This window comes from Notolabrus celidotus, chromosome 17 (assembly GCF_009762535.1).
Source record: "Notolabrus celidotus isolate fNotCel1 chromosome 17, fNotCel1.pri, whole genome shotgun sequence".
Lineage (NCBI taxonomy): Eukaryota > Metazoa > Chordata > Actinopteri > Labriformes > Labridae > Notolabrus > Notolabrus celidotus.
Genome location: NC_048288.1, coordinates 17,783,583 through 17,796,383, shown reverse-complemented (window position 1 = coordinate 17,796,383; position 12,801 = coordinate 17,783,583). Strand labels below are relative to the sequence as shown.

The 12,801-nt window shown below is 38.5% G+C and overlaps 2 protein-coding genes across 2 annotated transcripts; both read left to right on the top strand.

Moving 5' to 3' along the window:
• Positions 1-1,649: 1,649 nt before the first annotated feature.
• LOC117829133 (homeodomain-interacting protein kinase 1-like) lies at positions 1,650-4,067 on the top strand. The gene is made up of 8 exons (XM_034706690.1): positions 1,650-1,944; positions 2,107-2,298; positions 2,444-2,625; positions 2,743-2,866; positions 2,982-3,101; positions 3,222-3,305; positions 3,393-3,565; positions 3,666-4,067. Exons 1-8 carry the CDS (start codon positions 1,729-1,731, stop codon positions 4,048-4,050), a joined length of 1,476 nt encoding a protein of 491 aa, XP_034562581.1. The 5' UTR covers positions 1,650-1,728; the 3' UTR covers positions 4,051-4,067.
• A 1,292-nt stretch (positions 4,068-5,359) lies between these two features.
• mcur1 (mitochondrial calcium uniporter regulator 1) lies at positions 5,360-10,932 on the top strand. The gene is made up of 9 exons (XM_034706504.1): positions 5,360-5,733; positions 6,965-7,078; positions 7,164-7,267; positions 7,963-8,064; positions 8,525-8,566; positions 8,711-8,782; positions 9,040-9,093; positions 9,242-9,356; positions 9,473-10,932. Exons 1-9 carry the CDS (start codon positions 5,496-5,498, stop codon positions 9,526-9,528), a joined length of 897 nt encoding a protein of 298 aa, XP_034562395.1. The 5' UTR covers positions 5,360-5,495; the 3' UTR covers positions 9,529-10,932.
• Positions 10,933-12,801: the final 1,869 nt, after the last annotated feature.

Sequence of the window (12,801 nt, the reverse complement as noted above, 5' to 3'; positions counted from 1 at the left end):
CAAACAGAAGACACAATCATTCAAAATATGTGAAAATGATGTTTTAAACACAAACAAAAAAGAAAATAAGTAAAACAATAAAACCATTACAATAAATTATTGTTTCATTAAGAAGAACTAGAACTAGTAGTTCCCACCAACCGAGTATCATTTAGACAAGATCTCAATGGTTTAGTTACTTTCCACTGTGTTCCTGTTAATGATATACATTGCCTCAAATGACTGAAGTATCAAAAATATCGATATTTTGATTTGAGGATCGATTTTAGAGCATAAAGATCTGGAATCGGAAGAATCGATATTTCAATATCGATCCGCACATCACTAGTGCTCATATGTTTAGCATGGGAGTTTTCTCTTACAGGCTACAGTTTTAGTATACAGTCAAGTAAGCTGTAGGCTGTATAATGTTGGTGGAACTGTTAAGGTGCAAGTGAGCACGATCATGTGGGCGCTTGTGTTTTCACGTTTATGAGATCATCATGTGGGTCTGAGAAGTTGGTGTTGGTCTCAGTTTCCTGAGGTGGGTAAGAGGTAACAGTAAGAGCGCCCTCGTCACCTGGCGTCACTAGATCAGCCTCATGTTGAGGCAGTAAAATGATGTCAGGGAAACAACAGTTTGTTCAGCCCTCTGTGTCTTTAAAGGCTCAGTCTAATGTATATTAAAAAACACTGAGGAGTGAGTCTGCTGCTCTGTGCTCCTGTGTGTAAAAAGCCAAATGTGAGTGTGTTGTGAGCTTGCCTGTGTATGAACGTCTTTCGTATTCACCCTCTAAATAGCAAGAACTTTGTGGAGATACTGGACATGGATTTGAGACTTTGGACCAGGTTTTGATTGGTTTGTAGCACAGTCACTTTCTGCATCCTCAAGACGGCAACAGGTCGTCTTACCAAAGCTCAAGACACTTTGCACTGAGTATACGACAGGGCCAAGAATGTCACTCTGTTGCATGTAATACATATGCAAAAGGTAGTGTCTGCTTTCTTCATGACTAATAGTTGGTCAGTTAAGGCTAAAACAACTACATGCTTACTGTCAGAACAACATCATGGAGTGATACAACAATAATGCAATATTTTAATTGTGGATTAAATTAAACTTGACCTCTGAGTTCCACACTTAGTCTCAGTCTTTCTTAAAACTTGGTGCAGTCTCTCATTCCCATTTTATTTTGGGTTTACAATAGCATCGCAAAAAAGCTCCACTGTCATCACACCTCTATACTTTTATATTGATCTTGCACAATATTGATGTCGCAGTGTGTGATGGGGTAAAACCTTTGGATATGTTATGTTAACAAAAAGGAGCCTGCTGCTGAATTTTTCTCTGACCTAGCAAGCCGGTTTATTACCTGTACCGGACAATTTCTTGACCTATATTTCTGAACCTGTGCTTAATCGTCTTTGTGACTTCCAATCCTGAGTTATGTTTGTGGTTTGGTAGTCTGATAATAACCTCTAAAGTTATATACGTAGCCCTTTTGTTTGATATAAGGTGGTCTTTAGCATAAAGTGGTATAGCATTAGTGATCATCATGTTAGCTGTAGAAAGTAGCTGTTTGGAATGGAACTGATGTTATGATGGGCTCATTATGACAAAACAACTGTAGAATTCCGAGGGGTATAAATAAGACCACCGGTCAGTTAAATCTTCACTGCAATACTATTCACTGACCCAGTTAGTTGAAGATCTCCTTGTGGTACATTTGTTTGGAAAACCTTTTAGTTATGTCTCAGAGTTCAGCCTCATCCCGCCGTCTGTCGGCAGATAAGGACTGTGTGGTGAACGACATCATCATCAACAGCACCAGTTCTTACCTCGTCCAGGACTTCATTGGCAAAGGACGCTTCGGCAAAGTTGCCAAGTCCGTGAATTTATTCACAGGAAAGGAAGTAGCTCTTAAGATTGTAACATCTGAGGACAGCAGAGCCTCAAAAAGAGAGGTATAGATCCTTCAAGTCTTTTTAGTCTTTTTTAAGCACTTTGAGTGGTCAGACAGACTAGAAAAGCGCTATATAAGTCAATTTTACAGAATGATGTTTTGTACTTTGTGATATATTTTAAACAGTCTAGTTAACATAGAGTCGTTTTCTTTTCTGTAACAGCTCAAAATGCTGGAGGCTATTCGTGGTCTTGACCCAGTCAAGACAAATATCGTTCACTTCTTTGAGACGTTTGAGCACAGAGGCCTGACCTGTCTGGCTTTTGAGAAGCTGGACAGAGACCTGTTCCAGCTTTTGATGGACAGACATCAGAATCCTCTGTCGCTCAATGAGATAAGACCAATTGCACATCAGGTAAAGAATTTGTGTCTACAGATGAATAAAATAATAAAGTGAAACAGATTTGTACTTCATAAAGAGAACATGTACTTTGCACCTGTACTCTGCACACTCGTCAGTCGTGTCTGTAAGCCTCTTCATGTCCTCTTTCATCCTGCAGCTGCTGACAGCTTTTGATGCACTCAAAGGAATTGGTGTCATTCATGCTGACCTGAAGTTGGATAACATCATGCTGGTGAACCATCAGAACCAGCCCTTCAGAGTCAAGCTCATTGATTTTGGTCTGTCACTTCACACCAGTGAAGTGAGGCCAGGTCTGATGGCACAGGGTATCGGGTACAGGTAGGGGCATTTTGCAAACTTCATGTTTGTACAGATGTTTGTTCCAGCTGTGGATGATCAGGCAGAAGTTATTTCAAGCTTTCTGACACATGTATTTGATGATGTACTTTCAAACAGAGCACCTGAAGTCATCCTGGGCCTCCCCTTCACAGAGGCCATTGACATGTGGAGTCTGGGCTGTGTCCTCGCAGTCCTGTACCTCTCCTGTCACCTGTTTGGGGTACTCTGTGAGTACCAGCAGGTAAGCGACTCATTACATTGTCATTTGATTGCACAGATGTTTGAAATATTGTCCCAGATAGGTTGAAACCCAACCACAGACGTGATGTACCATGATTATTTATGATCTGTTTTAGATGAGGAACATCGTTGATGTCCTCGGTCAACCAGCTGACCACCTCCTTGATGCCGGCAGCTTCACTAATAAGTTCTTCAAGCTGAACCGGCATTACGACTACCCAAAGTGGTGGCTTAAGGTATTCTGCTTGTCCCTACTCTCTTGCATTATTTCAGCTGTAACTGAACAAGATCTTTTTCTTCAGAATGAGCTTGAAGGACAAAGTATCTGACATGTACTGTATGTTTTGTTCCTGTAGACTCCGATGGAGTACAAGCTGACCACTGGCATTGAGCCCAAAGAATGTGAGAGGGCTCTCAATCATCTGGATGAGATTGTTACAGTAAGTGAGACATTTTAATGAGTGAAGAAAGAGTTAATAATCATTTACTCTGCATAAACTAAGCTTCTGATTTGGTTTCAAATGTAGATATTTCCAGACATAAAGGAGTTCATAGAGCTAGAGGATAAGAGAGCTTTCCTGAGCCTCTTAAAGTGTCTCCTTCAAAATGACCACGAACAGAGGATCAGTCCCGACAAGGCCCTGAAGCACCCGTTCATCTCGATGGTGCACCTACAGGAGGAGCTGGACACCAGCATGTAGTAAGTGACTATAGTGCCAGTCAGGTTGCATAGACGCTTGCCTTGATGAACACTGACACTCTGAATACTAATCATTGCCTGATTTTCATGTTTTTCTCAGTGTTGACGATTCATACGATAAAATGAATGCCAGCCAGAGTAACGACTCTGAGGAGGAGCTGAAATTTGACTCGGAACCAGAGGAGCTGAAAGCTGGAGAAACTCCAGCCTGTCTTCCTGCAGATGCTGCAGGATCAGCCTCATGTGACGACACCTCTGATGGTGCTACAGGAGTTACAGATGCCCCAGCTGAGGACCAATCAGCTGTGAGCTGCTGTGCAGCACAGGTGGACAGTGAGGAGGATAAAGAGGAGCAGAGGTCGGCCACTGATAGGTCAGCAGTCAAAGTAGAGACTGCTGAGGTGAAGAGGAGCTCTCTGAGAAGAATCAGGAAGTTCTTCAGCCGGGCCATAAGAACTGTGTTTAGGATCAAAAAGAAAAATTAAACACAACACCTCTGACAGCCTCTGCTTCTTCTTCTACTGAAAATTGATGAAATACAGCTTTAACATGTTAAACTGAAGTCAATAAACAAAAAAATGACATGAATTGTTTGTGTGACATTTGACTAACTGATGAATTAAAAAACAGATGTTTAAAGTTAAGTGTCACGTGATGAAGAGACATGAAGTGATATTTAATCCACCATTTTAGGCAAGAGTGGAACAACTTGCAGAGGCTTTAGGAGGTGTTTGGGATATCTCAGTTGCAGGTTTGCTGGCAGAGGAGGTGTTGACTGGAGCTGCATGCTGATGTTGAGACTCCAGAAAGTGGTGGCAGGTGGAGTACATATTTGTAGCTGTCTGCAGGTGGAGGCTACAACTGCAGGTTGCTAGAGGTGTAAGGTCAGGGCCCAAACCCTCAACTGCTTTGCCCTGTGTACTGCCCCCTTACTCTGATTGATAAAAAACAGTATTTCTCATTCGGATTAATAATGTATTCCTCTAACTTCATACCATACTATACAAATTACACACATAATACATATATTGTATCACGTTTAACCCTCCTGTTATGTTCGTTTCTCAGGAACAGCAATAATGTTCCTGGGTCAATTTGACCCGGGGCATATTTAATTATCTAAAAGTGTCAGAACCCCAAAAAATCCTAATAAACATTTTTAATCTCATTATTAACTCCATTACTGACCATTTAAATCAATATTTAGTGCAATAGTGTTCTTTAATTCTCACAGATCATGGTTCAAATATGTGAAATGAACCATTTTCAATAAATATGTTCATTAAACTTATTAAGCCAAGCAGAAGAAGAAGTTTCATACCAAAAAAATGCTTTTAACAATTTTTGATTTTTTTAACTTTAAAAGGGGTCATTTTGACACGTAACATAACAAGAGGGTTAATGGGTGTTAAAATATTTACATTTAATAAAATCCACTAAAACAATAATCCATCAAAAAATAGGTTAAATTTCCCCCCTTATCTTGTCTATTGTTGCTCTACCTTTTATTCTGCAGGTCTTAATACTGCCTGTAATTACTTATATTTTAATTAAATTCCATTGTAACATTGTATATATCTAAATTGTATTCTAGCTTTATTTATCTATTTTATTTTTACTTATTTTATTTTATTTTATTTTATTTTATTTCATTTTTACTTACTGAAACTTTTTTCTTGATTGTACTTATGTGTGGGTTGCTGTAACAACTGAATGTCCCCACCGGGGAATCAATAAAGTGATCTCTTATCTTACACTCGGTTTTATTTTGAAGTGTAACCGGAAGTCAAGGAGTAAGTCGTCGTTATATCTAACTTTATGATAAAAACTGGGTGTAAAGTTGTCAAACAGCCTCTGCTACAGTACAGACACCGTCCGAGGTTCAGTAGGCGGAAGCCCAGCCTCTCTGTCGGACTAAACAGACTTTAAAATGGTTCTGAAACAGAGTCATGCTCGGTTTAAACTTCTCAGTGTGAGGAGTCCTGAGAAATGGTTTGACCCTTCTTTCAATCACGACAGCTCCTCGGTGTCACGATCAACCGTGACAGCAGCTGTCAACACATCGCCGTGTTCCCGGTGTGTCATCAGTCCGTACAGTACCTTTGAGAAGCCGACATGGAGAAAGAGAGGAGCACACGAACTGAGGATGGGACAGATATCTATGAGAGGTAATAGTGTCTGAATTAACAGGTTAATAGCTGCATCATAGCTCCACATTAACCCCGGTAATACACAGTAGTGTATGTCCTTGAATGCAGCTTTGTGAGACACTACAAATGTGACAATTTAATGAAGCAATTTTCTTGGATTCTCTTCTATTGACAGTTTGTGACCTTCAGTATTTCTCACACACGACATTGCATGGTGTTATAAGTTAAATCTGTCAGTCCTGCATTAAAAATCATTCACATTTTCTCCTCAGGCTTCTTAAGGAATATTTACCAAACAGAACAAGGGCTCTTAAACAAAAGCACTAAAACTATACTTGTGAAAATTACAAAAAGGACACATTATTCAAACTCTAAATAAATCATCAATCAATCAATCAAGCTTTATTTATATAGCACCTACAAATCAAATGCAACCCAAAGTGCTTTACAGCAAGAAGCAGAAGTAAAACAATGGCAAGACATATTAGGGGAAGATAATAATAATAATAATAATAATAATAATAATAATAATAATAATAATAATAATAATAAAAATAAAAATAACGTAAAAAAATAGAGAATAATGCACAGCAACAATACAATATGTGTAATTAAAATAAGTTAAAGCATCAAAATTAAGAATACAAATAGTTAAAATAAATAGATTTAAAAAGGGTAAGAATAAGAGTTGGAAATAAAACTAAGGCTAAAAATATCAATAAAACTGAGTAGATAATTTAAAATAAATAAACTAATGAATAAATAAATACAATTATAATAAGATAACACTTAAAATTATTAAAATAACTAAAGACACATGCATTTTTGAACATAAATCCGCAAAGTAAAAATACGTATAGAAAAAAAAAAATACAGAATCTGTGTCTCTAGCTCTAAACCTTCATAATAAGCTCAGAGTTTATTCTAAATATTTCTAAAGTCAGACCCTGATGTTCGATCCTCCATGTTTACAACAGAAACCTTTTCCCTCATCTCCCTCTGTATTTACACAACATACATCATGGCCTTGTGCTTTTCCAGCTGTGCCACCACAGAGTGTGTTAGTGTTGTGCTGTTTAATAAGAATGTTTCATAAAGTTATTATAACTCAACTGTACTGGTGACATTTATGAGTTTTGTTTTTGCACATACACTCTTCCTGATTGTTGTTGAAAAAGAAACCAAATAATCTCTATTGTTTAATCCTTTAGATAAATGAATAACCCTTCTTCTCCGTCACTGGTTTCAGACCTGAGCACCTCCATCAGATCGCTCCAGTACGACTTAAAAACTGGAGCATCTCCTGAGGCCAGCAGACTGATGTTTGATACCCACGCGGTGGTTCGACTCTTTGAGGAAAACGGTTTGTTGTCTTACGTTTAAAGAATAACTGTGTCTGTGAACAAGCTGTGGAGTTTCCTCCTAAAGCAAACATGCTCTCTGCACAGGCTTCACGACTCAACAGGCTGAAGTGATGGTTAAAGTTCTGATGCGGATGACGAACTCCAACATGGAAGTCATCTATAGTGACATGGTGACTAAAGTGCAGCAGGTGAGGCTGTAAAATGAAAATCTTTCTGATATATTTCTGAATATGTACTGAAAAGAAAATTTGCTAATCTTCAACCTTTCGTTTTCTGTCTGAGCTGGTTGATTGTGAAAAACTCTTGCAGGTCTAGGTTTAGCTAAGTGTAGCCTTTAATTTTGATGTGCTGCACCAGTGTCGTCATTATGTAGTTGGTCTGGTTAAGGACCACAAACTATTACAATTCCTAACTTCTGCCTTTACTTGTGTTACAAAATATCTGCCTCAAACTGAGAGAATGCATAGAGAGAATACATTTTAGCCTCAGTTCACTTCCAAAGAAGTCATGTCCTCATTAAATTATTCAGTTTGCAATGCATCCTGGTCCATGTAGTCCTGGCTCTCTCCCTTTAAACAAAATACCTTCCACTCAGTTGTAAAATATGAGCTTTTTCATGTTAAACATTAGAAACTAAGATACTTACTACTAACGGATTGATTCATATTTAAGGTTAGGTCTCACAATTTCTTGATATGTTTACTTGATCATTTAAAGTCAAGAATATTTTGGATCAAATGAGATTACCTTTTTGAAATGCACTAGGATGAAAAGTTACATCTGTTGAAACGTTGAGTCATCATGTCAGATTCTGAGTCTTATCTTTGTCCAGATGAGTACGTGTGTTTTTGCAACTTTTGGTTCTGTTGTGTGTTCTTTGCAGGAGATCATGTTGCAGCGACTTATGTCTCAAATAGCATCTGTAAAGAAGGACATGATCATCCTTGAAAAGAGCGAGTTCTCTACTTTACTGTCAGAAAACGAGGTTGGTGCGCTGTTTATCGTCCTAATCAAGAAATAATCCAGACCTTTTGGTAGCATTGAATGTCTGCTCTCCAACTCCAGACATGCACCTGTAAATTGTGATGCTTGAATTAGTAAATAGTTACATGTCATCTGTAGTCTAATGAAATTTATGATTACAAGACACCTTACTCACTAATTGGACATATGCTGTCATAATTCAAAATGAGAAACAGATTTCATACATAAGTACATAACTGATGTGTTTTGAACCTGTGTTTTTCTCCACTTGTTGCAGAAGGAATACTTTCAGTTTGACGTACTAAAGAAGTCTTGGCCAAATTTAGTTTCAAATGAAACACACATACAAAAAAGCACAATTAAAAACACATGAAAATTGGAGTTTATGTAAACATTTCCTACTATATTCTGTCTGATTTGTTTCTTTTAGATAAGCTTTTCAATATTTTAACTTTTTCCAGAAACTCAAGCTCCAGTTGTTGCAGCTCAAGGTCCAGCTGGCTGTAAGTGGTTTTTCTAATTTAATCAAATCAAGTCAAAGTTTAGTGCAGCAGAAGCCCTTCTTATCCCTGTGTTTTCATCAGTGATGATTTCATGTAGTACCGTAGTTGATGTGTTGTGGTTTGACTTTGAACGTTTCATTGCAGGATATCATGAACAAAGTGCGCTCAGACACTATTTTGGACATGAATCTGGAGAAAAGTCGTGTCAAAGAATTGGTAAGTGTTTTCAGGAAATAATTCATATGTTAAGTTAGTAATCTGCTGTGCTCTTAATTCAGTCTTGTTTGCCTTTACTTAGAGTTGCCTAAGATTAGATTTACCAGATTATAGGATATTTATGCCCCTGTTACGCCTTGTCTGCAGTGTGTAATGTTTGCACAGTGTTTGTGCAACGTTATTCTGCCGTTGATTCACCATCAGCAGTAGAAACAGTTCCATTTCCCTTTTAAATAAAACATTATCTTTATTTGCAGAAAGCAGATCACGAGAGGAAGCTTCTGGAAACCCGCACTGATATCATGGAAATGGTAGGAATACTGTCCAGTACAGCTATGAAAACTAACTGTATGATGCCATCAGTCCACTGCATCCTTCACCCTGTCTGTTGTAGATATATGTCAGATCTGTGATGAGTTTTATCTTCAATGCTTTTCTCTGGTTTCCCTTTTTTTACAGAATGCAGAGCAGGAGCGTTATTTAACTCAGACCAACATGAAAATAGACACTGAAGTAGCCGGGTTGAAGACCATGTTAGAGTCTCATAAGCTGGATACTATAAAATACCTTGCAGGTAAGATCTGTCACTTGTTCCTAGTTGTTTCAGAGAATCAACTTTGAAGAATAACTAAAGGTAAATTTATCACAGAAGCTAACTAAGTGATCTAACTTTATGTTTGTGTCTTTCAGGTTCAGTGTTCACATGTCTCACGGTGGTCTTGGGTTTCTATCGTATTTGGATGTAAGCTTCAGAAGGACTTTGACTTTATTATACACTCTGGTAATACTTGACATTTTAATTGTTTTTCTGGGTGCAGTGTTTTCTCCTTTTATTACAAGAAGTACTAAGTAGAGTACTTCTAGTAAAGTAGAAATTCTCTTGCATCAATGCCCCGAAAGAAGATTTTGATCAATCAGGTTTTGACTCTTGTATTATAAAACCACCTCAGGGCTTAGGCCAATAATTTGAAGCTGCCTGTTGTTTTGATGTTGTTTGTTTTGTTTTGTTTTGTTTTGTTTTCACACTGAACAGTTGAACAATTGTCCTGATAAAAAGTTTTGGTACAGAAAACTGTCAAATCAAACTTTGAGCAAACATCAAAACTTTACCCCTTAAATTAAATTAAAGCTCCTATGAGGAGTTTTTCACCGGTCATGATATAGACTGAATTTAGCACTGATGCCTCCTTATGAGCTACAAAAACAAACAGGACCATCTGCAATAAGATTGTCTTTTTACATAAAGTTAGCTTTGATGGCTGAAACTGTTGCTGGGAGGAGGAGTCAGATGATGTTATTAACTGCTCTCTGCAGTAACAGACTTTTACACTTAGCTGCGAAGAATCTTGCAAAATGCTACATTTGACTGTTAAAAGAAAGCAAGATGGTATTTTTTTGACAGAAACACAATGTGCACATGTTAAAGATGAAGTTAAAGACATATTTGTCTACAGGGGGCGCCACATCAACAGAAAACAGAAAGTTCCCCATGCAAGCGTTAAAATGGGCCATACATATTAAGACATGATGACCTTAAAAGATTGACTTCAGTGTCTTCTTAATGCATGTTCAACAATGATTTAAATAAATAGACAGGTAGGCTGCCATTATTGCAATATATGCAATGCACTCTGGGTAGTGATGTCAAGTGGTTGCATGGTTTTCCCATGTCTTTTTATGTGTAGTGTCATCCTTTTTAATTTTCAACCCAAGCTCAGTATAAGTGAAGTGGACAAATAGAAAGAATGTTTTGAAAGAACAAAGCAACCATTTGACTAAACTACCCAGAGTGCATTGCACGCCTCCGAGTTAATTTTGTATAAATCCAGTGTGTTTTTTTTGTACTACACACATATTAAAGACACTAATGTTAATTCAATGAAGTCAACATGTCTGAATAAGAGGGTTCCCTTTAAGCTCGTTGAAACAGAAGTTAAACATTTTTTGAAATATTCTTGAATTATTTGTTGAAGTGAATATATCAAGCTAAATCAATCTGAGAGAACATCAGAGGAAGGATGAGTCAGTGTGACTCTGAAGCATCCCTGTATATTATCATAAACCTTCACTTGTATCTTTTCGTGAGAAATGTTTTAAGCTGACTGATTACATAATGCTTTTTAAATAAACTGAATTTTAACCAATATAAACTTTGTGACTGTAAATGCCGTGTATTTTTTCTGATGATAGTGTGGAGGGATGTATTTGTCTGTAACATCCCATCTAGAGCAAGGTAAAGCTTTCATAAATAAGACAGTAGAATCACAGGCTGTGAACACACTCAGGTGTCCCATCATCATAGAGGCAGTCCAACACTTGAGACCATTTTAGACAAGCACAGTCATCTGTTAGATCACTTTCAGCTTCTGGCTTTAGGACAATGGGACAGAGTCTCCAGTGCAAAGATTATATAGATTTTAATATTGCTGTAATACTTTGATAACCTGTGGCCTCCTTAGCTACATTATGACTGCCTATCAGGAATATTTAGTTTTTTTAAAGTGTGTTCACTGGTTTGAAATAAGTGACCTTGTGTTTCTGATGGCAAATATTTACACGCAAGTCAGAGACAAAATGTTGTCTTATGAAGCTCTTTAATTTGTAATAACTTTACTGTTAAACATGAATCTACAATGGCAACCACCAATATTTTTCAACATATATAGAAGATTTGACAAGTAAAAATTACCTCCTCGTCCGATAAAGAAATATTTCAACAGTTACACCAGCATCCTGGATCCACTCCCTCGATGCTAGCTCTCACCTACAACCACAACAACGCACCAACATAGGGAAGTAAAGACAAAAACAAAGAGTCTGTATAGAGATTTGAACAAGTGGACAAGGGAGGCAGTAATGATATGTCATGATCAAAAGCTGCGGCTCTGAGAGCCGATGCTTTATAGTGAATCAGAAGAGCCGGCTGGCCGGCTCCCATCAGGAGAGAGCCGGCTCCCAGTTTTTTTCTTTCACTGCTTAGCTCTCACAGTGTTCAGCCCCAGCTCTGCTCACAGCAGAACTTTGTTTTGATTGGTCAGCATGGCGGCCATGCGGCTAATCACATGTGAGGATATAGGATACAGGTGATGGAGGGGAGGCTGTGTATCGAGGCTACATCTGTTCCTTCTGAGAGTTAGGGTTAGGGTTAGGGTTCTTCTCGAACAGGGCAAATTCTCACTGAGAGGAGATATCGGATCAGCCCATCCAAGCTGAGGCATCTGATTTTTCTCAATGCCAAACTAAGGATATTAATAATGTTTGCTCCAGTTTAGTTCTGGTTCTGCTTGCTTGAGTTTGGTTCTGGTTCTGTTTGCTTGAGTTTGGTTCTGGTCCTGGTTCTGTTTGCTTGAGTTTGGTTCTGGTTCTGTTTGCTTGGCTTGGTTCTAGTTCCATTTGCTTGAGTTTGTTTCTGGTTCTGGTTCTGTTTGCCTGAGTTCGGTTCTGGTTCGGTTCGAGTTCGGGTTCAGATTCGGTTCTGGTTCGGTTCTGGTTCGGTTCTGGTTCGGTTCTGGTTCGATGCTGTTCTGGTTCGATTCAGTTCTGGTTTGGTTCTGGTTCGGTTCTGGTTCGGTTTGGTTCTGGTTCGGTTTTGGTTCGGTTCTGGTTCTGGTTCAGATTTGTTCTGGTTCAGTTCTGGTTCAGTTTGCTTGAGTTTGGTTCTGGTTCGGTTCGGATTCGGTTCTGGTTCGATTCGGTTCTGGTTCGATTCGGTTCTGGTTCGATTCGGTTCTGGTTCGATTCGGTTCCGTTTGCTTGAGTTTGTTTCTGGTTCTGGTTCTGTTTGCCTGAGTTCGGTTCTGGTTCGGTTCTGGTTCGGTTCTGTTCTGGTTCGATTCAGTTCTGGTTTGGTTCTGGTTCGGTTCTGGTTCGGTTTGGTTCTGGTTCGGTTTTGGTTCGGTTCTGGTTCTGGTTCAGATTTGTTCTGGTTCAGTTCTGGTTCAGTTTGCTTGAGTTTGGTTCTGGTTCGGTTCGGATTCGGTTCTGGTTCGATTCGGTTCTGGTTCAATTCGGTTTGGTTC